This window comes from Delphinus delphis, chromosome 7, assembly GCF_949987515.2.
Source record: "Delphinus delphis chromosome 7, mDelDel1.2, whole genome shotgun sequence".
Taxonomy (NCBI): domain Eukaryota; kingdom Metazoa; phylum Chordata; class Mammalia; order Artiodactyla; family Delphinidae; genus Delphinus; species Delphinus delphis.
In genome coordinates, this window is record NC_082689.1 from 53,199,192 (window position 1) to 53,226,352 (window position 27,161).

At 35.4% G+C, this 27,161-nt stretch overlaps 1 protein-coding gene across 3 annotated transcripts in view; it reads left to right on the forward strand.

The window, feature by feature from the left end:
- Positions 1 to 27,161, forward strand: part of CWC22 (CWC22 spliceosome associated protein homolog) — a 63,808-nt gene that overhangs the window by 10,953 nt on the left and 25,694 nt on the right. Inside the window, exons 1-8 of one of the 3 annotated variants that reach the window (XM_060016501.1) lie at positions 5,614 to 5,632; positions 9,781 to 9,915; positions 14,782 to 14,849; positions 16,199 to 16,309; positions 18,893 to 19,132; positions 23,102 to 23,230; positions 24,774 to 24,942; positions 25,327 to 25,380. In XM_060016501.1, the coding sequence (XP_059872484.1) occupies positions 9,889 to 9,915; positions 14,782 to 14,849; positions 16,199 to 16,309; positions 18,893 to 19,132; positions 23,102 to 23,230; positions 24,774 to 24,942; positions 25,327 to 25,380 (798 nt within the window). In that variant the 5' untranslated portion in view covers positions 5,614 to 5,632; positions 9,781 to 9,888. Of the gene's footprint in view, positions 1 to 5,613; positions 5,633 to 5,654; positions 5,830 to 9,780; positions 9,916 to 14,781; positions 14,850 to 16,198; positions 16,310 to 18,892; positions 19,133 to 23,101; positions 23,231 to 24,773; positions 24,943 to 25,326; positions 25,381 to 27,161 lie in introns of those variants that run through there. The other 2 variants (XM_060016499.1, XM_060016500.1) reach the window with 2 other exon arrangements.

Here is a 27,161-nt window from a genome sequence, read left to right on the forward strand (position 1 = left end):
TAGATTTTCCCGAGGATACCATCGCCTTTTTTTATTAAGAACAGATTTAAACTAGCTTTTATTTTGAATACTATTTAATATTCTATTTTCTCCACTGGGCAACTAACGTTTGTTTTTAACTCTGTTTTAATGTTTGGAGTTTGCCACACCTGCTGTTACTATTTAGAATGCAGAAGAGCAAACTAAAGGAAATCCACTTCTTTGACTTTTTTTTTTTAATTTAATTTTTTTTTGGCTGCAGTACGTCTTCCTTACTGCGCGCAGGCTTTCTCTAGTTGTGGCGAGTGGGGGCTACTCTTTGTTGTGGTGCATGGGCTTCTCATTGCAGTGGCTTCTCTTGTTGTGGGACACGGGCTCTAGGTGCACAGGCTTCAGTAGTTGTGGCTCACGGGCTCTAGAGCGCAGGCTCAGTAGTTGTGGCACACGGGCTTAGTTGCTACGAGGCATGTGGGATCTTCCTGGACCAGGGCTCAAACCCGTGTCCCCTGCACTGGCAGGCAGATTCTTAACCACTGCACCACCAGGGAAGTCCTTCTTTGACTTCTTTTAACAATTTTAGGACAGTATGCTTCCACAAGTTCCTCCAACATAGGTTGAGGACACCTAAGGGACAATGATAGATGTGTTATACCGAAATGATTGAGAAAGCATTGCGTTTCAGCCATTACTTAAATATTTTCTCATTTTCTGAATATTTGAGATAACTGTGGAATTTATAATTTCAGAGTTTCCAGTTAACAGTCTAAAGCATTTCTTACAAATCTTATTGAATATTTTGCTCTCTGATGCTTGCTGAAGCTACATCTTATTATAAAATATCCTTCTTGCTCAGGAGAGCAGGTGTGGTTTTGCTGAGTTGCTTACTTGTGACAAGGAGAGAGAAATTTAATAATTCATCATAAAATCCACACAGTGATGCTAAGAAGAGCAGTGAGAGCTATAAACTCTAGATAAATTGCTCTCATTGCAGGAATTTCCAATTAGTCTAAGTATCAAGCATGCACATGTTGAACTCTCATTATTTCCCTACAGGCATATTCTATATAAATGTGGATGATGATAGTACTTCATGCATTTTTTGTTAGAACTGGGTAGCAGTCTGCAGTATTGTCAATTTCACACTTACCTTTTGGGAGGTAGAAATGTAACAGGTTGTACTTGATTGCCAGAAAAATGTTTGATGATGATGGTTAAACGGAAGAAAGGTGAAAGATGACACTGATCAGAAAAGTCATTAAATTTAAATGGATGAGATAATTTGAAATAAAAGGCATTAAAAATTGCCCTGTGTCTGTGTGTAGGTAGGTTGAGAAGAGAAACCAGGTTTAAGACCCAAGAGGGATAGTCAAGGAAAATACTAGGTCTTGCACAATAGAGTCAAGTGATTTATTTTTTCATATTGTACCTACCTGGTCACAGTGAATTCTAGGTATGCAGATTAAACAAGGGAATCCTTAAAATTATTCATGTTTAAAAAGAAGTAGTGCCTCATTATATTAACATCAAAAGCTTTACTATCTGGAACTTCAGAAGAATGGATCAGTTTAGAAAAGAAAAATTTTCTGGATAATAGAGATCATATCTGTTTACATTTTATAATTTACCAATTTGGCATCAATTTATTAATGTTGGCATTTTCATTGGGATACAATATCAGATGGTTTTAGCATCAGATAAACTTTTTTGAATTTTAATGCTGTTTACTAGCTGTGATTTACTGTACACATTGCTTCAACTCTGTACCTCAATTCTCTCACTGAAAAATAAGACTTAAAAAATCACGAAAGCAGGGTAATCATGAAGGTTGAATTAAGAATATATAAATGAAGTGCCTGGCATAGTGTCTTTGTGGCTATAATAATGTATTATTATTTGTTATTCTTGTTATTGTTATCTTACTCTAAATTACATGTTTCTGACTTCTAACACAGGAAATGTAATTAGTTCATCTCTGGATATCTCAGAAACATCATTGTAATGTGCTATAGAATCTGTTAGTGTGGATGGCAAATTAGTTTGTTGGGGGCTACTGTATACATTGGCATTTCTTCCATTGGCTGGTTTTGAATGGTGTTGGGCCGCCTGCGTACACCACTGCACTATTCCTATCAGCTTTGGGACACTGATCATCGTATTATTTTAAATATTTATTTATTTATTTATTTGGCTGCACCGGGTCTTAGTTGCAGCACGCGGGATCTTCATTGCGACATGCGAGATCTTTTTTCAGTTGCGACATGCAGGCTCTTAGTTGTGGCATGTGGGATCTAGTTCCCCAACCAGGGATTGAACCCAGGCCCTCTGCATTGGGAACACGGAGTCTTAACCGCTGGACCACCAGGGCAGTCCCATCATCGTATTATTTTAAAATGACTTGTCTCATTGAAGAACTGTAATATAGTTGAGGAAAATGCTATTTTAAAGTTTGTATATTATTGGCACTAAAGCTTAAACTATCTCCTTTATTATCAATTTGGGCACACTATATAGGTAACAGCTGATTTTGAAATGAGTCTTATTTCGGGTACATGCTAAGATAAGTTCTCTTGGGTAGAAAATATGTATCTAAGGATTTAAGTAATTCTGAGAGTCCAGATCCCACCCTTTTCTCATTCTTCTACCCAGAAAACCATGATGTGAATATAAAAATTGTCAGCAAGTTCACAGTCTTAGTGGACTAGAAAGTGTTTTCTTCCATTATTTTGTCTCCCATGAAGAGAAAAGACCTTCAGTCCATCTCCTTTTTTAGAAGAAAGGCTCCATAGAGGAGTTAGTGCTGAATTCAAGTTAGCATGAGTCCTGCTATATAAAGAAATCCCATTTTAGAGTAGGGCAAATTGTTCAACTTCGGATCTAAGCAAGGTCTACATATTACATATGTTAAGTCTGTTAGACCTCTTTTATTCTTTAACAGCTGTGCCGTTCGTTTCCTTTTTTGTCCCCCATGCTATTGAATTGTTGGAGAAAGTGCTTCAGTTGTCTTGTATGTTAAAGCCCATCAATGAAAAATCCCCAGTAACGTACCTAGTAGTCATCAGATGGTCTTGGCAGGAATTTGTAGACTAGAGAAAATTTGTGAACTAAAGAGTTGCTGGAACAGTAAGTGGTCGTATCTTTAGAACGCGCGAGTCCATGCGGACACCATTTTGTGTGGGTTAGATGGGTCTGGACTAACCAGAAATAAGAATTTGACTCTAAATAATCCATGTTGTATATCATGACTTAGATTGGTTTAATTTTTCTCTTTTGCAAATGAGTGGAAATCCATTTTACAAATTGTGGTTTCTGTTGTCAATTGTCAGTTGTCAATTCTTGGCTGTCATCAAGGCAGTTTTTTTGTTTTGTTTTTTTCATTTTATTAATACCCCTTCTGGTTACTCAGTCTAAGCTGAAGGATAGACTGTTATCTTCTGGAGATGTAATCAATCCCTATCTGCACTGTTATTCAGTGGGTCATGATTGTATATCAAGTTTGTGATGGTAGTAGTATCTCTAGTGCCAGGTTTTTCTTGTTGTTTATGTAAAATGATCATTTGGCATCATAGTAGCTGCAGAGCAGCATTTAAGACTCTGGAGATCACACATTGATGATTGCAACATAGACAAACTCTAAGATAAGCATTATTATATTATCCCTTATTTTCCATAATCTGAATCTGCCATGGAAAATAACCAAACAACTCTTCCCGTTAATTTGGATATGAGTTTTTTTTTTAACTTTGCCAGTATCTGAAGGATTAATTAGTATCCTATCTGGAGATTGTCAAAAAACAAGGATCTTGGGAGTACCATGACTGAAAGGCCCCAGTGTCTGCTAATCATTTAGAATTGTGTTGTTCAGTATGGTAACCAGTAGCCACATGTGGCTATTCATGTTTAAATATAAACTTAATTAAAATTAAATAAAATTAATTTTCTCAGTCCCACTAGGTACATTTGAAGTGCTCAGTAGCCACACGTGACTATTGTATTGGTATGGTGGCTACTGACAGGGCAGAATATGAACCTTTCCATCAGTGCAGAAAGTTCTGTTATACAGTGCTGATTTAGAAGTGTTAGCCAGCAGAGAGGGAAAAAAATAACCAAGAGGATCAAGGACAAAAATATGCAAAGAAGTGCATGACAGTCACTGCTGTCTAGCATCAGGGGAAGGAGGCCCTTGTTCTGTCTTCAGTGTTTTCTCCTTCAGGATCAGAAAAGTCCTGGAAATCAGTCACAGGTGATGATGGCAGCAGTATCCATCAGCATATTCCCTGAAAAAAGTAAAGAGTACTAGGTAGAGGCTTTTACTTGGATTCTTTTGAGGTTCCTTCTGGACGATTCAATTCCTGAGGCTCATTCATAGAGGAGTGAATGTAAGGAATGAGCAAAAACTATTAATTTATATAAAAACATTATTAGAGGAGAGTGGAATCCTTTATTGAGGTATAATACAGTATCATCCTGGGAGTAAGAACAAATTATGGATAGTAAGGACATTGAGAGTTCTCTAGACTTTTAATTTTTATATAAAGTATGTTCCAGATCTCACCAATTAATAAGCATATTTAAGCCTACAGGCAAAATAAAATTTATAGAATTTATTTCAGTCTATGTATATGAATTTTTTTTAACTTGAGAAGTTCATTGAAACATTTATTGTTATCAGGTACATATCTCGTATATATAGGAAGACTGAACTCAATACAGGTTTTTTTCCTCTTCTTTTCCTCTCTCAATTTTTCATGTTTTGTTTTCATTTTAAGGATAATAAAAGTGTTTTATGAACATATTTAATCATCTGGATGACTGCATTTCAGTGCTTAAATTTGTGTTTGTGATCATGTTATAGTAGATAGTGTTACTTTAATTATCATGGCTGATTTTTTTTTTTTTTTTTTTTTTTTTTAGGGCTGCATTAGGTCTTCGTTGCTGCGCGCCGGCTTTCTCTAGTTGTGGCGAAGCTTTCTCTAGCTGTGGCGAGCGGGGGCTACTCTTTGTTGTGGTGCACAGGCTTCTCATTGCGGTGGCTTCTCTTGTTGCGGAGCACGGGCTCTAGGCATGCAGGCTCAGTAGTTGCAGCACGTGGGCTCAGTAGTTGTGGCACACGGGCTTAGTTGCTCTGAGGCATATGGGATCTTACCAGAACAGGGATCTAACGCATGTCCCCTGCATTGGCAGGCAGACTCTTAACCACTGCGCCACCAGGGAAGTCCCATGACTGATATCTTAAGCTCCAGAAAACCTGCGCTGTGGTCATCAGTGCATTATGAGTGAGAATTTTCTCCCTATAAATTGTGCCCAGAATTTCTCAGATTTAAAAAGCACTGATACTGGGGCTTCCCTGGTGGCGCGGTGGTTGGGAATCCGCCTGCCGATGCGGGGGACGCGGGTTCGTGTCCCGGTCCGGGAGGATCCCGCGTGCCGCGGAGCGGCTGGGCCCCTGAGCCATGGCCGTTGAGCCTGTGCTCCGCAACGGGAGGGGCCACGGCAGTGAGAGGCCCGTGTACCGCAAAAAAAAAAAAAAGCACTGATACTGATTTTTTTTTTACATGCATGTATGTGCTTCTTACCAGTGAGTTAAGGATTAATATTTGGAATTTATGTTTCCCTTTCCAAATGATTTATGACTAAGTTCGTCATTATAAAGTAGGTAAGCTGTGGAGTCTCTGTATTTTACCTTAAGTGGCTCATGGTTTAAGACAAATTGAGAACCAGTTTCTCATGCAGAATTGGAAAGCTGAGCAGTCTTGAGGAAGAGTTGAATGTTGGAATTACCTTGGGGATGCTTTCATAAAACCAGCGTGCCTAGGTATTCCCCTCACCCCCACATACGTATCTTCTGCTGTGGTAAGTCAGGTGGGCCCCAGTAGATGTACACGTAATTTTCTGATCATGCAAGTTTTCTTACTTCAAATTATTTTTAACATAGTGACTTAGGGATCTGGTTTTACAATATTAAGTAATGATCTGAAACTGGTGTGTGTGAAAAAAGCCCAACCAGCCACTTTGCTTTATTAGTAGCTTAGTGCTTTGCTTATCATTATAGATATACTTTTTATAAGGAGAACATAAGCTCCATGTGGGCAGGGGATTTTGTTATGGTTGTTCATTGCTGTCTACCCAGTTCCTAGAAAAATGCCTGACAGAATAATACAAGTGTAATAAATATTTGTTGTTGTTGAGCAAGTATATGTATAAATAATACTAGGTGATAAGGATATGCTAGACTATAACAATTGTGCTAGTAGAAGTAAAAAACAAAAATACCATTGCCTTTGAGCAAAAGTTAGTTGAGTAAAATTTTGAGTTTTATAGCTCTATACATTTATAGCCATAAAAACAGGATCTTTGAAAAGAATCATGTGATTTGTGTATGGCACATACACATTGTGTAAGTCATCTTGAGGCAACTGGGACATAAAATCCATCCAAGACAAGGTGCCTTCAGGGTTGTATCACCTGAGGTGAGGGAGGAGTAGCTTCTGTTTTTTAATTAAAAATGTTTGTGCATTAATATTTGATATAATTAATAGAGTTAGATTTAGGTTTGCCATCTTATTTTATTTCATTTTGTCCCCTTTGTTTTTTGTTCTTCTGTTCCTTCTCTCCTGCCTTTATAAGTTAAATATTTTTTTTAATTCCATTTTAATTTGTCTGTAGAGTTTTTAGCTATATTTATTTATGTTATTTTTTTGGTCATTGCTCTAGAGAACACACTATATAGCCTTAACTTTTCACAGGCCTCTTAGAGTTCATATTGTTCTGCTTCAGAAAAAAATGCAGAAACCTTGCCTCATGTAGGTCCATTTTAGTCCATATATATCCCATCTGCATACACTATGCCCTCTCAAGACATTGTACTTTTTGCTTTAAAACAAACCTGTGTATTTTAGATAAAGGAAAAAGTTGTCATTTATATTTCTCGAGAAAGTTACCATTTCCAGTGTTATTCATTCCTTTTTGAAAATCCAGACTTCCATCTCCTATCATTTCCAATAAGCCTGAGGAGCTTCCTTTAGCATTTCTTATAGTGCAGGTCTGCTGGTGATACATTCTCTTGGTTTCTCTTCGTTGTTTTTGTTTGCTTTGTTCAATCAGTAAATGTTTTTATTTCATCTTCATTCTTAAGATTATTTTTGCTGGAATTCTAGGTTAATTCAGTTTCTTACTCTTTCAGCACTTTAAAAATTATTCTGCTGTCTTCTGGTCGCCTTAGTTCCTGATAAGAAGTCATCAGTAATTTGAATTATTTCCTTTTACATAATGTGTTGTTTTTTTCCTCTTGCTGCTTTCAGGATTTTCTCTTTATCTTTGATTTTCAGCAACATTGTTTCTCACATATATCAAACAGGCCAAAAATAAATAAATAACAACTTCATAGATGGGAAAAAAAAGAAACCTTTTATCTTTGGCCTTTTTAACCGTCTCATACAAACCAACTTCTTACAGTACAGCTAAGTACATACACAAAAAGGTTACTGGAATGCTCGGACTAAGATTTTTTGTTGTGGTGGTTTTTGTTTTTTTTACAAGGTTTTTTTTCTCCTTTGAGATTATAATGAACATGATCACACCACAAGTAAAGTCAGAAGTAGGACAGAGAATGCTCTGAAGGCTGGTTGGGTCATCTGAGATCATTAAAAATGGCTGACCCCCTAACAATATGTACAAAAATATAAAATGTAAATAAAAAATACAAATTTTCCTTTTTAAGTACTTTAAGAAAAAGTCAGGGCCTTGGAAGTTTTGGTTCTTTTTTCTCCCCTGTTGCAAATTTGCATTGTGGTTAACTACTGACTACTATATATGACTATGTGTATAAGTGTGGTTTTCTTTATGTGTATCCTGCCGGGGATTCTCCAAGCTTTGTGAATCTGTAAATTTGTGCCTTTCACCAAATTTGGAGAAATTTTGGCTGTAATTTCCTGAAATATTTTTTCTATCCCATTCTTTCTCTCTTTCCTTCTTGGACTTTAATTACACATGCAGTAGGCCTTTTGATAATTGTCCCACATGTCCCTGATACTGTTCATTAAATTTCTTCATCTGTTCTTTAGATTGGATAATTTCTAATGATCTTACATCAAGCTTACTGGCTTTCCTTTGTCTCCATTTTGAATTTTTTGCTTCATATATTTTTTAGTTCTAGGATTTCAGTTTGGTTCATTTTTTGTTTTGGGTTTTTGGGTTTTTTTTTTTCTTCCTGAAATTTTCTATATTTTTATTCCTTGCAAGCATGTTTTCCTTTGCACTTTTGAGTATGCTTTAAAAACCTCGTATACTAGTTTCAGCATTTGGGTTGGTGTCTCAGTGTTGGTTTCCTTTGATTGTCTTTTTTCTTAAGATTGGGCCACAGTTTTCTGATAAGTTGAGTTATTTTTTAATTGTATCCTGGACATTTTACTATTATGTTAAGGCTTTCGATTCTGGTGCATTCCTCTGAGGAATAGTGACCCTTCAGGCAATTAATTTGATTAGGCTTAAATTGCAAATTCTGTCTCTTACGCAGTTGTTCACATCTCAGTTCAGTCCTGTGATCCTGAGTAGGACACTATTTAGTACATGTATTGGTTCAGCGGTGGTCAGAGATTTGGGAGAGTATATCTAGCCCGTGGGGCTTCCTTTCTTTGGCTCTCTCCACTTTGGGAGCCACTGAGCAATGATGTGCTTTAGATTGCAGTTATATTTTATAGATTGACAAATTAATCTGGTGTATATTATTTTTACTAACCTAGATAGCATGCTAACCATTGTAATGGAAATTTTTCTTGACTTAGTGATTTGTGTACATCCCCATCTGCATTAAATGATAGCAACTCTGTATCACTTTATAGTATCTAGATTATTTGTGTTTGTGGTCCAGTGAAAAGAATACTTAATTGGGTGTCCTTAAGCTAGGTTTCTAGTCCACCACTAGCTTGTTTTATAGCTTAGGACATTATTATAGCTTAGGACATTGAAATGATTTATCTGACCGTCAGTGTTCTTATCCTTAAAAAGAAGGAATTGGACCAGATAATCTGTAACATCCTTTCTCACATTCAAATTAGAAATTTTCTTAATTGTATTCGGTTATTTTGGTACTGAGCACAGTTTTTTCTCTATATTCTCACTTCTTTTAATTTTTAAATTTTTTTATGTTTCATTTTACTTTTCTGATTTAGTTACCTTATACCATACCATAAACTATAAACTATTTAGATATGCAATTCCAGTAAAATACTTGAATGGCAGTTGTGTGCGAACATAACTATCAGTTCAGCATTTTTCAAAATTACTAAATTTTACTTAATAGATGGCTACTGAAAGACATTTTATTTAGCATCTAACATTGATGACTAGGTTTACTGTGACCAAATATTAGTTCTCATATGTGCACGTATCTGAGGCCCTGTGCCTTTAATAGATCATTATTAAGACTTGATTATTCTGGTTTAGCACCTTATATTTCCATGTGGTGTATATTTCTGAATGATCATTACTACAAGAACACTGGCTATTTCATTCTTAGTTTAAATCGAAACATTGGATGTTTTGTATTAGAATACTTTACGGTGTTTAATAAGCCTTTGTTGTTATTGCTCTTTTGTTCTGAGTCTTTTCTACTAATACATGTTTTTTATACATTGTTATATGGAACTATTTAAAGAGTTTTTGAATTTACATTTAATTATTGATTATATCTTTGCCTATTAAGAAAAATAAGGTAGTCAAATGTCCATTGTGTGGAAATAGTATGTTGTTATTTTACACACATTTTATAAGTGTTAACAAAGGTTCCTTTGGCATATTTTATAGGTGTCATTTGCAGACAGTAAAACTAAACTGTCAAGGAATTCATACCGTTCGGTACTTGTTATTTGGACCAGCTTAAGGAGTCTTTGACAGATCAACTGGCAACAGAAAATGAAAAGTAGCGTGGCACAAATAAAGGTAAGTGTTTGAAACTTATAATAAAGAACATAAACTTGTAGTCAATTATCTACCCTTAAACCAAAATGCATTTATATAATTAGGACATTAGAACCAGACAGTAGAATTGCATCATATGCACATTTAACTTAACACAATTTCAAATGTAGATACTTGGCCAGATGTGCAGGTGGGCAGTTGAGAGAACATACAGGGTGTGTGTGTGTGTTAATCAAGAAAGTGCATGTGAGTGAACACATGCAAAAGAAAAATAAACAGCGAGAAATTCCACCATTCTTCTCAAAGGCTCAGATCCTCTCTTGATATTCCGAGACCTCATCTCTAAGGTTCAGGAGGCTTTAGCTGAGGATCCCTTATTTTTCTATTGAGCCTTCCTGTAGCTTCCTTTGCCAGCTGGAAGCAAGCTCCTTAACTCTTCCAGCCCCTCCTCCCTCTGGCTCTTGAAGACTTGTTCCCTGAGCCTAATGGATGCTCAGAGCCGCTGAACATAGGCTGTCTGCTCCACTCACCTGCGTGAGCATGAAATGGAAGATGAGTATCTTCTTCCTTAGTTGGTCACAGTTCCTACATGTCTGTCTACAAGTGAACCTCTTGTTGCATATTGCATATGCATAAATGAGCTCCTTATTCTGTGTTGTACTTTAGACATTATACATTCATTTATTCAGCAGATATTCACTGAATTCTTACTATGTCCCAGTACTTTGGGTAAAATGGTGAATAAAACAAGAATCCTTGGTCTGGCGGAGTTTGCATTCTAGTGGGGGAGAAAGAAAAATCATAAACTTAATACGTAAGTGAATTATATAGTATATTAGGGTGTTAAATGCTAGACTTGCGCTATGGAGAAAAGAAGTAGGGTAAGGTTGATGAGTAGCATTGGAATGATATAATTTTTCATAGGGAGGGCCCAGTGAAAATGGGCCTTTTTGAGCACACACTTGAAGGAGATGAGGGAGTGAGCCACATAGATGTCTGGGAGAAGAGTGTGCCAAGCAGAGGGAACAACAGAGGCAAAGGTGAAGAGTCTAGTGTGGCTGGAGCAGGTTCTGAGAAAAGTAGAATAGTAGAGGAGGTCAGAGCAGTCACAGGAACCAGTAACTCCATCTGCTTCAGAACTGTTCCTCTGCCTGTGAGCGGACTTGGCAGGAGAGCAAGCCACTCTACTTCCTTTTCTTTTCAGCTGCACAGATCTGCTAGCCAATCTGTGTAGTCCACAGATCTGTTGATACAAGCAGGCACATCACTTCCTGGGTCTTGGAGTCAGTAAAGGGAAAGGTGGATTTTTATTTGATTGTAAAGACCGGCACTTGTCCCTTGCCCTCCTCCACCACCTCTGCACCCCTAAACCTACTTTAAAGAGTGTGAGTAGATGGGAGCTCCTTAACAGCAGGCACCAGGTACCAGGCCTGGGATGTGGTAAATGCTTAATAAACTGAATTGATATGCTTACAGGCCAAGGCAGACTCTGCTGCCATCTCTTTGAACTTCTTTTGAGTGTGAGAAGACACTCTCCAGCCTCCCTCCTAGGTAGACATGCAGGCTGTGCTTGCATCGCTCCTTTGGCAGGGGGTTCACTGTCCCTGAAGCTGGCCCCATCTGTCAGTAGATACTTTGATATAGTGTTCTGAAATTTGCCTCTTTGGGACTTGTACTGATTGGTCCAATGACAGTTAATTAAACAATTAATTGTGGGCCGAGTAGGTGGCAGACTCTGTGTTAGGAGCTGGGGACATAAGGAGAAAGGAGACCTTGTGGGGAACTGGCTCTTGACTGAGCCGTGTTAGGTAAGAGCACAGAGATTTAGACTCTGTACCATTTACACAAAAGGAGAAGTGTTTGGTCTTTCTCAGAATTCTTGTCCTGCTTCTCTTAGACTGTGCTTCTCCACGTTTCCCTCTTGTGGTCGTCTGGGGCATTCCCCCAGCTTAGGAAGGGATGTCCTCAATCAGCAAGCCCTTCACACTTAGTGGCTCAGCCCTCCAGCCAGTTCTCAGTTTAGTTTGTCTCCTTCTCTCCATCTTGTTGGCTATAAGCAGGTCCACTAGCTGGTTTGGGCCCAATCTTACCTCAGGTGAAGCTCAGATCCTCTCTTGATATTCTGAGACCTCATCTCTAAGGTTCAGGAGGCTTTAGCTGAGGATCCCTTATTTTTCTATTGAGCCTTCCCGTAAGTTCCTTTGCCAGCTGGAAGCAAGCTCCCTAACTCTTCCAGCCCCTCCTCCCTCTGGCTCTTGAAGACTTGTTCCCTGAGCCTAATGGATGCTCAGAGCCTCTGAACACAGGCTGTCTGCTCCACTCACCTCCCCATATTGCTCTCTACATCGTCAGAGACTACAGGTGACTGCACTGTGTACCATATTTGCTTCGCTGAATGAACAATTTAGAGAATTTTTAAAGGTAATTTAAACAATATGTTACTTTCAACTACTGCTCTTAGAATCTAAACTCTATGATAAGGGAAATAGGGAAATTAGGTTATTATTATTTGGATCACACTTCGAAATTGTTTTGCACTTAGTAAAACCTACCGAAGCCCAGTTCAGGTTTCCCTTTACTCACTGTCACCCTCAGTACTCTGTACCACAGTGCTTATTCCTAGTCAAGATCTCCTGTTAGCACTGACTAGTGTGCCAGTCATTTGTTAACTTGATCATATTTACAAAATCCTGATTCACGATCTCGGTATTTTTGGTTTCTCCCTCTTACCCACAACAGATATTGTGTAGACGTGTTAAAAATCATTAGCACAGAATTGAGGCCTGCTCCCTAATGTAGTCAAAATAATTGTCATACCTTGTAAAAGAAAAAGTAGACAGTGCAATTTTATTGTTCTTTCTCTCTCCCCTCCCTTCCCTCCTTCCCCTTCTCCCCCTTCTCTGTCTCTCTCATATATACTCTGATGTGTTTAATTGTAGAAATCTTTATAACCATCTCTCTCCCATAAGATCTCAAGTTCCTTGAAGGTTTTTCCTATCTTTTGTATCCCCCAGAGTGTCTAGGCAGGAAGGGCTGTGTCTTATAATAAATAAGTAAATATTGTGTTTAGCGTTACCATGAATTGAATGAATCTTGTGCTCTATATTTGGTTTAGAATCTAGATGTCAAGTGTTATGAAAACCTATATCATATATATTGAACAGTTCTATTTAATTTAATGCTGCCCAGTGAAATAATTTTTAAAAGTTATACACATTGGAAACAGGATTTTAAGATGTTTGCATTCAGTGTGAAATACAGCCAGACTGGCTTCTTTAAATTATAAATTTGATCACATGTTTATTCACCAACATGCATTAGTCTAATTAGTGTATGCTATTCAAAAAATTCAATACTTAAGAAGATTGTATTGGCAATTTACTTGTGATAATGTTATACTCACACTGCTGGTAATTAGATAGTCATAACATAAGAGGAAGTTGGAGCTTGTTTACGTTTCTTTGCAGTATAATTTTCAATTTTTAAATGTATTTTTTTGCCATTAAGGAGGGAAGCATGTAAGTATGTGGAACAAGTTAGTCATTATTTGAATTATTTTTTCTTAGATTTCAAGATAAAGATACTTTGAAAACATACTGTTTTTCCTTTCTTACAGTTCAGTTAATTAAAATTACTTTAATTCTTAAAAATAAGCTTGTCAATATGAATGTTTTTATACCAGTGGTTTAAAAAATTTACCTATTTATAGAGATAAATATTTTGGCTTCTTAACTATATTTGGACTTTTAAATTAGGATATGTTCTTAAACTGGATGGTTCATATCTCTGTCTCAGTGTGACATATCTTCAATCTCATGTTACATTGAAGTTACTTATTTGTATGTCTGTTATTTTTCAAAGGATTTGGCTTAGGAGCTGTATTTTACAAGTCATATTTTTTAAATCCTTACAGCCTACCATATTACCATACATGCCATATCAGACACTCAAATATTGTTTGCTGAAAACAAAAATGAATTTTCATAAATACATTGGAGTCAGTTTCTTCTAGCTATTTATTTTATCCAGAGTTAGTAACCTGGACTAATGTTGTGGTTTCTGTAAGCTAATGGAGATAAGAAAGTAAGTTCAGTGTTATAAAAGACTTGGGCATAACTACAGAAGTGAGCTCTTGCTAGAAAATCTCTGGCCCTTGGTCATGTTTTTCACCAAAGGAAAGCTTTGGCCTTGGTTTTCACCAGGAAAGGCCTTTATAAAAATGATGTTCTAGGGGCTTCCCTGGTGGCGCAGTGGTTAAGAATCCACCTGCCAATGCAGGGGACACGGGTTCAAGCCCTGGTCTGCAAAGATCCCACGTGCCATGGAGCAACTAAGCCCGTGTGCCACAACTACTGAGCCTGCATTCTAGAGCCTGTGAGCCACAGCTACTGAAGCCCGCGTACCTAGAGCCTGTGCTCCGCAACAAGAGAAGCCACGAAGCCTGCGCACCGCAACAGAGTAGCCCCCTCTCGCCGCAACTAGAGAAAAGCCCCATGCATAGCAACGAAGACCCAACGCAGCCAAAAATAAATAAAATAAATTAATAAAAAAAAATTATGTTCTGTAAATTTATATATTATTACATAGGAATAAAATATTAACTAAGTGGCATCAAAAATTAGAGAATTTTCTTCTACCTTGAGTTTTTTTGTTAAAAACAGTATTTGATCTATAGTGAAAACCACAAACATTTACCTTGGATGACCTGAAAATTTTGTTTTATCTTATATACTATTTAGGTAATACAAATTATTCTTATGGTTAAAAAAATATTTTGAAATAATTTTTTAAAGCACTTCCAACTTTCCAAGATACATTTGTCATTGTCTATATGTTTTTTAACAGAATTTTTAAATGCCCCCTTCCCCTCTTTTGTTCCTTTGAAAGCATTCTTCTAGTCATGACAGAAGGGAAAACTATAATTCATATCAGAGGACCTCCTCTCCAGAAGACAGGTAAACAGTTTTATGTGTTCCAAATACCATTTAAATTTTTTATAATGAGTTTAAGAAATTATCTAGCTCTTAGATTTATAATTTTAGGGTAAGCAACTTCTTTTTGATCGTTTTACAGGCAATATTATTGAGTGAGCTTGAGAACAGATCATCCTTGAATGGCTGTTCTAGGAATTTCTAGTAAATAATTCTAGATTTTATGAAATTTTTTAGGTGAAAGGGAATAATTTTAATATCTCAGATACTAAATAGAACGAAAGTTTATAAAATGGAAAGGTGAGTTGAAATCACATTATTTTGAAGTGCTTTTACTGTTAATACTATCCTTTATATTTACATAGCTCTTTATATAAGTTTTCAAATGTTTTTATATATATCTTACCATAATTATGTTAAGATCAAAGATCCAGAAATATTACCATTAATGTTCATCATGCATTCATAGTAGGACTTTAGTTATTTCACTTAGTAAGCTATAACCATTAAAAATAACTTGTGAAAGGAAAAGCATCCTCTAACCTTTGTTTCATTTGTCTAATTTCTTATTCCCTATGTACTTTGTTCATATTCCACTCTGCTGTCTCTAAAAACCTTTGCTTTATGGGCATCACGTTAATCACTGTGGTATGCATCTACGATCACCTCCTCCCTATATATATATATATATTTTTAAATCTCTCTGCAGACATACACACATGTACGTGTGTGTGTATAAACTAATTGTAGATATGTATATAAAACATGGATTATGTTACTGTGTCTATTTATCGTGTGTGTATGTATTTAACTTCTCTTAAGGTTCTCTGATTTTATTACTTCTAAGATTCAAATAGCAGATTTATACTGTCTATCCCTGTTTGCTAATAATTTCAATCCATTCTCACAGATATCTAATAATATAATTTCAAGAATAGCAGCTGATAAAAATAGTGTTTTGGAGTAGAGTTAAACTGGTCTTTATGGAGGCCAACCAATGACACTAATGTCATTTGTTCAGTACTTTGGTAAAATGAGCCGACTCAGCAAAAGGAATCATTTGGAGGATAGCCTTTTTCATGTTAAACTATATATGATATGCAGATATATATCTTTTACTAAGGACAGTACGAATCAGGGTGTCAAGTTTGGTTAAGTGAATTCCAGGAGTTGTTTTGTTGCACACCAGCTGAAAGCTTTTATAATCATGACTAAATGAATAGGTGTCATCAAAATAAGCTGTTTGTTAAAATCCACTTGATAAGACTTTGTTCAGTCATAGAGTTATGTTGCCATTACCAATATATGACTTTCCTAAGTATAACATCATTATTTTCAACTTAAAACTTTGGTTTTCTTCTTTTATGTGTTAGATACACGGAACAAGAAAGATCCCCTCGGGATAGAGATTACTTTGATTACAGCAGGTCAGACTACGAGCATTCAAGAAGAGGACGTTCTTATGATGATAGCATGGAGTCACGGTTAGTATTGGATATTTTAACTATAGAAACATATATTTGTTTAAATTTTCTTTATGCTTAATAATAATCGCAGCTAGTATTAAATGGATGTTTTTAGGAGCTAAGCTTTCTAACAAGGACTTAATGTGAATTAACTCCTAATTGCAGTAAATATATGTCTCTTATAGATGAAGAAAATGAGACTTAGAGAAGTTAAGTCATTTGTTTGTGTTTTAGAAGTGTATCAGTGGCAAGTCCTGGTCTGTCTGACTAGAGCCCAAGCTTTTATTCATTATACTGTACTACATGAGGAATTGGCTTATGTGAGTTTTTGAGATTGTTTACTGAATGAAAGCCATTTATATTATATGACATAGAGTGATCTTAATTTACTTTCCTACATAATGGCAGAGGGACATTGAGAATGAAGTTACCAGTCTGCAGTTTTTATCTAAGTGTAAATTATTCTTACTTGAGTCTTGAAGAACTTGATTTCCCACCTTATTAGTCATCCAGTTTCAAAAACTTGCCTACCATGTTTTACTGTTCACCTAGTTCTATATCCTTTTTGATGTCTCTCTCACATTATCCACTCTATGACTACTGAGACTATAACCCACTAGAATTTTGATCAAATTTCTCCGCAGTTTGGAGTAGAGAAATAATATCTCCAGTTTGGACATATTAAACACGTTATTTGATATCTGCAGCCAAAATTTCCTTCTCACTACTTACTTTCTAATATGTAACCAATCCTTAAATGTCAGATTAACCTCAAAAGCCAGGTTCTTCTGCTGTTACCCTAATGACACCTTAATAAGAGCAGCTACTACCACCATAATTGGTGAGCTAGGCATTCCTATACCTTCTCAAATACTGTCAAAATTCTTACACACTAGGTACTGTATCTCACAATTTAACATGTAAGGGATTGGGGTCTGAACTGATTAACTAACCTGAGGTTGCCATTACCCATCTAGTAGATGATGAAACTGAGATTTGAGCTCAATTCTGGCTCCAAAACCCATGTTTATTTCCATATGCCCTAACTGTATTACTTCACTCTAACTCTGTGTTTGGTCCACTGTATGTATATAAAGTCTCACTTGTTCCACACAGTCACACTGTGAAGAAAGCAGGTTGTGTATTATGCAGAATATAAAGGCTGTAGTACAAAAACACTTGAAGAGAAATACTTCTGTTTAGACTCAGAAGAATATTACTTCTGCACTCTAAAGGAACAAACACTATAATCATGTAAGGACATGATTTTACCAGCCAGTGAGAGTCTTACCTGGCGTTTCTCAGAAGAATCATAACCAGTGTCAGTAAATCCCTTCTGTTGCTATTCTCTTGGAACATTTTACATCTACAGTAAGAAGCAACTCAATTACAAATCTCTGGCTAGATTTCAGAGGACCTGCCTTTGACTAATTGGGGTTTCTGTTTGGAACCACTTTTTTCCCCCACTGTTCATGTTGTCTTAGTAGGTACGGACTCTGTCTTCATGGGGCAGTCACTCAGGTCTCTTTATACTTCGGTTTTAAAGAGTTCCTCCACAGCTGCCTGGGTAGGTGACTTGCTTCTGTCTCTCTATTTATTAAGACATATTATCTCAAATATACCCTCTAGATTTAGCTAAAATCTATTGAGTGGTTTCCTGGTAATGCAGTGATAATATGAAACTTGTTTTTATTTATTGTATTCATATAACTCATGGTTGCACAAAGCATGAGCAGAATAATCTGACTTTCCAGGCAGTATAAGTAAAAAACAGCCAAGTGGACAAACTTTTCTCTGGGGAAAGATAGCAAAAAGCAAGGCAAAGCATTATTTCTTGCTCATTCTTGATAGTTTGGGAACATTAAATACCCTAATCGTTTTAAAAGTGCTAACTTAAAAAGGGATAGTCACCTGCATTAATAGGGAAAAGTTATTGTGCTAGAAAATGGTTTATTTTTTCACATTGTCTCAACCAGAAGCTTCTTATATTTTGAGATTTATAATAAATTACGAGTTCTATCAAGACAATTTCAAATGTTACAGTTTATTATAACATTCTTACTCCTAAATTGCCATTATTGGAGATAAACTCTGGTTTCTCCTTTATACAACTTATCACGTACATCACAGGCCAATTTGTCATCTTAAAATACTATTTTCACATCACTCTTCCACTCAGCAACTAATATTAAAGATTCCTCATCAGTTCCAGGATAAACAACCTAAAGTCTTTGCTTGTCTTTTAAGATTTCATAGTCTGACTTGAACTTACCTTTCCAACTACTGTTATATATGATTCGTTATTGTTTCTACTTATTCTGGCCCAAATACCCTTGCTCAGCTTTTCAGTAGTTATTCTGTCTTCTACTAGTTGCAGAATGCCATCCTCCATTCCCCCTCCCACCTTCCTACCTTGCCCCCAATGTAAATCCTGTTAAGCCTTGATGACCTAGTTTGTTACATTTTCTCTGTGAGGCACTTCCTTAACCACTTTTCCTTGTCTGAATTTGTGGCCCCCAAATAGTCTCACTCATTTGGTATGCAGTTCATTTAAGAATGTAATTTGTATTGTCTTTTCTCCATTAAAAAAATATATTACAGAAGTAGAGACCGAGAAAAACGCAGAGAAAGAGATGTGGATCGGAAAAGGTCCCGGAAATCTCCATCTCCTGGGAGAAGAAGCCCAGAACCATTGGTAACCCAGAGTTCCTCTGCTCAGGATGAACCTACTGCAAAGAAGAAGAAAGAGGAGGTGGATCCTCTTCTTACGCGCACTGGTGGAGCATATATTCCTCCTGCAAAGCTCAGGATGATGCAAGAACAGATTACAGATAAAAACAGGCATGTCAATATCACTAAGTATACAAGGAAGTGATACCCTCATTTTAAAAAATCATCTGTGCTCTAATTAACCTTGGCTGCTGAGAATTTGCATGAGTCCACAATGATAGAGACTTCAAATTAGACTTCTTTCCTTCCTACCTTCAGAAGCTCCACTGGAGCTCTGCTTACTATTTTCCCTGACATTAGCTCATAAGCTCTTTACTTTTTGCATGAATGAATGGAAAAGTTTGAGGAAAGATCGCTTATCTTTTTTTTCTTTCCTGGTTTCAAGCTATTCCTTTTGTAGTTGCATGCATGCCTATTAGTAATGTCCATTCTTCGTCGATAATCAAGAGTAATATTGATATTTCAGAACTAAAATGGATCTTTCCAGTTGTACCAAACCAGGAGTTGGCAGACTTTTCCATAAAAGGCCAGATAATATCAATAAGTATTTTAGGCTTTGTGTATAAGGCCAGATAGGAAATATTTTAGGCTTTGTGCATTATTCTGTCTGTTATAGCTACTCCCCTTCACCATTGTAGTGAATACAGTCATAGATAAAATATGTAAACAATTGAGAATGGCTTTGTTCCAATAAAGCTTTATTTGCAAAAAACAGGCTGTAGGCTAAATTTGGCTCATGGGTATAGTTTGCCAACCCCTGTACTAAACTCTGAAACAGTTGACAGTTTTCTCTTTTCCCTCCTTTTCTTAGACCATAACATCTTAGACTATAGTTTTTTGCTACACTAAGGCAAACAATCAAAATTCATATATGACCATTCACCCTTTAAGTACCTTTTCTTCCCTTTGCAAAATAATTGGGATGAAGAGGAACTATGTAGGAAAGTGCAGCTGAGTTTTTCAAGGTCTTTTTCTCTAGTGGAATGAGATAACCAGGAAAACTGTGGTCCAAGCTTGAAGTGATCACTCAATTGCCAGGTAGTCAGGAAAAAGATTGGGATAGAAGATAGCTATGCTTTAAGAAAAACAGATTCCAGGTGAGTCAAGAAAATCTTCCCACATCTTTCTTGGGTATTTTCTTGGCAACTTGAAAGTACTTGAGAACCTTATATAAATGAAATCTAAATTTGTTGCAAGAATTAGCTTGAAGTAGAAATGTCATTTATATAAAGTATAAATATTTGAAATAAAGTTTAAAAAATTTATGAGCTAGAAGGGAGACATTTAAATGACATTAAATTTAAAACTAATAAGTAAGTTTTTCTCTATGCGTCATATTCTGGCACTTGGTAGTGATGCCTGGAGTGGTATGTTGAGAAGGGATTGGGAAATGCTTTCTGTGGTTTGTGGGAGCTTCATGATCATGTCAGAATTCTGCTCTTACTGGAGGCAGTAGTGACGGCATTAGTGAGAAGTGCAAATCCAGTCCAAATCCAGTCCAAAGCAATCCTAATTGTAAAAGACCGGGTACATTGTTGTTAATCCCCAAGTCTGGCTTCCTTATAAAGGGGGCAGAGAAGAGTCCACAGTATATGCAATTTTAAACAGATTCTTGGAAGATAATTTTATATACAGTTGAACTCTGCTTATAGGCTATAAAAGGGACAGGAGAAGTAGAAGTGTAGTCTTTGCTTTCAGTAGATACTAAATCAGGTTAAGTGTAGGTTTCCTAATTAAGAAATACAAGTGTACTTAATTATCATCTGTTGACCAAAGTTTAATAGGAGAGTTTGTGATTATGTATTAGCAATATCTTATTGATCAGGCTAATTGTTAAGCCATAGATCTTATTACTCTAGATAGCAGCATACTAAACGGTTGGGGTTAGGGGGCCGGAGGAGTCTTCCACCTTGGATGCAGGCAGTAAAGGAGTCTGTAATCTATAGAGAATTCAGCAACAGTAATGAAATTAACTGCAAGTCAGTCTGCTTTTTATCTTCAGTGTCTGCTGAGGACAATGTCAGTGATAAAATACTCTTCCTCACCACCTCTCCTTGGTATACCTGTATACCACTCCAGAACAGGGATTCTTTCTTTTTTCTCTTTTTTTTTCTTTTTTTCCATTGAAGTATGGTTGATTAAATATAAATTGTGTTAGTTTCAGGTATACAGCAAAGTGATTCAGTTATATATTCTTTTTCAGATTCTTCTCCATTATATATTACAAATTAGTGAATATAGTTCCCTGTGCTATACAGTAAATCCTTGTTATCTATTTAATATACAGTAGTATGTATCTGTTAATCCCATAATCCTAATTTATCTGTTTCCCGCCTTCCCCTTGGTAAACATAAGTGTGTTTTCTATGTCTGTGAATCTGTTTCTGTTTTGTAGATAAGTTTATTTACATTATTTTTTAGATTCCACATATAAGTGATATCATAATATTATGATACTATGATAATAATATCTTATTTGTCCTTCTCAGTCTGACTTACTTCACTTAGTATAATAATCTCTAGGTCCATCCATGTTGCTGCAAATGGCAATGTTTCATTCTTTTTTATGGCTGAGTAATATTCCATGGTATAGATATACTACATCTTTTTTATACATTCATCTGTGGATGGACACTTAGGTTGCTTCCATGTCTTGACTATTGTAAATAGTGCTGCTATGAACATTGGGGTGCATGTATCTTTTCGAATTAGAGTTTTCATCTTTTCTGTATATATGTCCAGGAGTGGGATTGCTGGATCATGTGGTAACTCCGTTTTTAGTTTTTTAAGGAACTTCCATACTGTTCTCCATAGTGGCTGTACCAGTTTACATTCCCATCAGCATGTAGGAGGGTTCAGAACAGGGATTCTTAACCTACAAACTTTCAAGAGGTCCATGGATAGAATTCAGATAGTCCATGAATGTGAATGGGAAGAAAATTGCATCTTTTAAAATTGATCTAATTTAGCATTTCTTTCTATCAGGAATGTAGGCAACAGACCATGATATTAATAGACTATTTGTTGCAAATACCTCAAAATACTGTTTATGCTACTTGCAAATTAAAGAAGTTATCATGCCTATCACCACTTCTTGTTATTAATGTGTTAAGAAGCACATAGAATACTATATCAAACTTCTGTTCTTTTCATGCTTTGAAAACTCTTTCAATATGATTGGTATCCTTTGTAATCCTATGTATTTATATATATTATTCTAAGAAGTTCATTCCCTTCACCAGACTGCCAGAGAAGTATAAGGAAAAAGAAAAGTTAAGACTTTCTTCAGTTGAAATCATATTCCACAGAGAAATAATTATAAAAAACATAGAATTTTAGAGCTTTGAAAGACCCTTAGATATTACCAAGTTCATTGTAAAGAAACCCAGTTAGACTAAATAATTTACCTAAGCTCTAAGTTAAAAAACAGTGTAGCCATCTAAGATTCAGCTGATAAACCTGTGGGTACTGCCTAAATATAGAGATGTTCTTTAAGATACTTTGAACAGTCTTGCAGCCCCATGATTTCGTATGACTCTCCCTTTTTCTGTAATTAATACTGTTTCTTTATGGTTTACAACACTTAATTTTGTTTTCTTGTCATGCTTTTGAGAAGGGACATAATAATAATTTCTTTTTCATGGCTTATATTTAGGTATTTCATATTGTAATTTAAAATAAGAAATAGTTGCTTTTATTTTAAAACATTTCCTTTGAAGACAAGTTTAAGTAAATTGTTATAATGTAAAATAAGCATGTACTGAATCTAACTAATAAATATTATAAACTACAGTATTCATGGACATAAGAACAAAATGTTATCCTTACATATCCTTGTATTACTTTATTATGTTATTAAAAGGAATTAGTCTGTACCTGAGTATCACATTTACAGAGAGTAAAATATGGTTTAGGATATAATCTGTGTATCTACATGGTCATATATTTTACTGCACTTTGGGGTCACTTTGTGAAAATGTTGAAAGTAAAGGAACGCTAAGTATTTTTTATGTTATTATAATCTCTTGGTATTGTAATTGTTGAGTAAGTTTTCCTCTTTATTAAAATCAATTCTTTTTAGCTTAGCATACCAGAGGATGAGCTGGGAAGCCCTAAAGAAGTCCATCAATGGTCTGATCAACAAAGTCAACATTTCCAATATTGGTATTATTATTCAAGAACTTCTTCAAGAAAATATAGTTAGAGGAAGGTAAGCATCAGCTATTTTATTTGTAGTATTTCATAGTACTTTTTCAAAGGAACATAATATCTACATGAATAATAATCATTGATTTATTATGCTACTTCATTTCAAAGGAAGTTTCAAGGAATATTTAAAATGCAGTTCCTGTAAAAATGTAAGCTACTAACAGATAACATACTCCACTGTTAGAGATTATGTGGAATTTTTACTTTTTAAGAAGCTTTGATGTCACATAATGATTTTTACACGTATATTTGTTTACTGAATACTTCCAATAATTTTAAACTCATGAGTAATAATAAACATTTAATTTTTTTATATATACGTAAAGTGCTACCTCAGACCAGTTTAATTTCTGATGAAAGCAAAGTGGGAATGTGAACGAAATGAGAAAGATTAGTAATAAATTTTAGAAAAGCAGAAGGGAATAACAACCATTTTCTGTGTGGTTTTTAAATAGTTGTGATATTTTAAAGGGTCAGGAAATAGACATATTCTGTATTCTATTTATTATTTTAAAATCTGAGGGCTGTTTTCCCATGTCATTTCATAGGACCTTGATTCATCATCTCAAAACATTGGGGATATAAAGTAAGGTGTAGCAGATTGTGGGAGTTAGTAAGGTGACCAGGAGGCAGCCACTGTCCTCCGAGGTAGGGAAGAGCTCTCACATTTTACTCAGAAAGAACAGACTCAGAGAAGGGTAGATTAAGATCTTACAGTTTATAAGCTGAATTCTCTTTTCTCATTTTCTATTGTAGTGATTCAGATGTCATACCTAAACCTGATAATTATAAAGACATTGTTTTTGTGCCTTTTGACAATCCAATAATTATTTGTCATTACATTTCTAAAAATAACTCTTCATTTAGCCCACTTTGTATCTCTCCTCTTATCAAATATATGTAGAAACATGCCCATTTCAAAATGAGTTAGAAGGTAGAACCTTTTATTTTCCTGTCCTTGATTTAGCGTTATTTTTGCAGTGCTTTGATTATGTCTTTATCTCTCTTAGGAGAATTCCATATTTCCACTTTTATTTTCAAGAACAATAGACATACACCTATCTTTAAAGATGGAAACCGCCCAGATTTGTCTTTAATCCCAGAATTAACTTATACGAATGATGGGCCCATAGTGGAAATTTTACTTTAAGTTCAGTACTTTTGAAGCAGGTTTTTCTCCCTTTATTTTTTTGATAAAGTTAAGCAAATTAATACAAGAAGTTAAAAACTCAAATTCATGATTAGGTGTAATGAACAGGAGCTGGAAAAGAGAAATTATACTTAGAAAAATTTTTGAAAACAATATTGTATTAAATCTGTCTATTTTATATATATACAAATTGAAAATTGTTTCCTCAAAACCAGTTTTTATTTATTAGTAAGATAAACTCTTCCCCTAGATAAGAGCGGTGAAAATTTAGTCCTGATTTAGCTTTTATGATGATTTACAGAGGAGTAGTATAGCTGGATTTTAACTGAGTTTTTTTTCCTTCTAATTAAACTGGTAATTATTATTGACTCCCTTTCTTTTCTCTTTTAATCAGAGGCCTGCTATCCAGATCTGTTTTGCAAGCACAGAGTGCTTCTCCAATCTTCACCCATGTTTATGCAGCATTAGTGGCAATTATCAACTCAAAATTTCCACAAATTGGAGAATTAATCCTCAAAAGGTTAATTCTTAATTTTCGAAAAGGCTATCGGAGAAATGATAAGGTATGTATAATGGACTTGTAAGTAGGCTGCTACACATGGCAGACTAATAAACCAGTATCAACTGTAGTGAGCAATGTTGATTTCTATGTAGAAATTCTTTTTAAAATTGCATGTTTCATGAGAACTTTTTTCTAGTAAATATTCCTGGCCTCTGATAATGAGCAGCAAAAATGATGGCTGTTAACTGTTGAATTATAACTGTTGATCCAGAAATGGCACCTTTTCATATGTATTAGTTTTTATTTTATAACTTTCTTACAAGTTAAAATTACCTTGCGTGTTACATATTTTAAAGAGAGTATGTAAGTGAACTGTAGACTCTGTAGATAAATGAAAATTGGTTTTAGTTTATAGATTAACTTTGTTCCTACTTTCTCTTTTCAGCCACTTTGTCTGACAGCTTCAAAATTTGTGGCACATCTTATTAACCAAAATGTGGTAAGTAATTAATTTCAAAATTTGGTTCCATTCAGTGGCATTAGACCACAGGCTTGATGCCACTTCAGTGAAATCTTTGTTTTGATTTATAGTCCTTTGGAAAAGTGTGTTGAATATTTTAATTTTAGAACTATAATAAGTGCATTTTTTAATATAAAGAGGAACCCAGAACAAGTGTTTTATCAAATTTATCTAACTCTTAATACTGTACATGGTTACTTTACTACATATTTTTCCTTCAAAGAGTGTAATGTGTTGGGTTTTTCTTTTTCTTTTCTTTTTTTTTTTTCTTATTTACTTATTTATTTTTGGCTGCATTGGATCTTTGTTGCTGCACGCGGGCTTTCTCTAGTTGCAGCAAGTGAGGGCTACTCTTCGTTGCGGTGCGTGGGCTTCTCACTGCAGTGTCTTTTCTTGTTGCGGAGCACGGGCTGTAGTTGCACGGGCTTCAGTAGTTGTGGCTCGCGGGCTCTAGAGCGCAGGCGCAGTAGTTGTGGTGCACCGGCTTAGTTGCTCCGTGGCATGTGGGATCTTCCCGGACCAGGGATTGAACCTGTGTCCCCTGCATTGGCAGGCGGATTCTTGTCCACTGTGCCACCAGGGAAGCCCGTGTAATGTGTTTTTATTTAAAAAGTTGCTATTTCTTCTTTTCCCTGTACCTAAGTGTTCATGAAAACCTAATAGCTGATATTCTTTAAAAAGAATGCTGTTTCCCACAACTGCATAGTATATGTGTATATTCATATATATAACTACATAGTATATGCATATATTCATATATTCTTAGAATCAGTTTATAAAATATTGTAGATTAAATAATTTTAATCTATTTTAAATGCAGAAATTTATCATTTTATTATTTAGTTTTTGTTTTTATTTTCTTCCACTGTTTGAGAGTTTTGATTTAGCTCCATTTTAAACGTGAAAATAGTAAACTTGCTCTTGTTCATACTCACAGTTTTCCTTCAGATATATACTGTTGTTTTTAAAATTATATCTATACATAAGGAAGAATTTTGAAGTCACACTTAATCTTATTTCTCTAACATTTAATAATATTTTAGTTTTTTCCTATATGAAATTCTTTCCACTATTCACTTTAAGAAACCTTTTAGATTTTAACCTAGTCATATTATTACAGTGATAATTTTCTACTTAAGACCATGGAAACTTAATTTCACATGTCTGTAAACCTAATTTCATAATCTGTAACAGCACAGATATTATGTTTCAGTTTTTGAATGTATATTACACTTATATTGGAGATATTTTTGGCATTGACATAAACCAGTTAAAATGATAAATATTTTAAATCTTCCAAACTGTGGTACTGGGCAATGTTTTCTTGTCCCTAACGTAAGACTTCAACCTCGCCTGCCTTTCCAAAATAAAAGCAGTATGTAATTTTGATGTTGTGCTAAATGTAAGAAGATATTTTCCTGTGTTGAGATTTGGATTTTGTTTCTCTCCATCTCAAATAAGAGTCTAGTTTTAAAAAGGCATATATATGGTCTTTTGAACATGCTTCCTAAGTCCATTTTCTTTTACAGCAAAGCTTGTCAGTAGACCTTTATTCCCTCTCTACCTGGCATTGTTTATAAAATTCTAAATTTTGACCATGGCCAGTGTAGAGTTTGATTTAATTAAAAATAGGAGTATTCAAAACTGTTGTTGTATGCTATAAATTACTGGAAAGATATTTTCTGAGAAAATCAGTATTCATGTAACTTAAGAACTATTTGCTAACAGTTGCTGAGAGAATGAATTGGGAAATGGATATA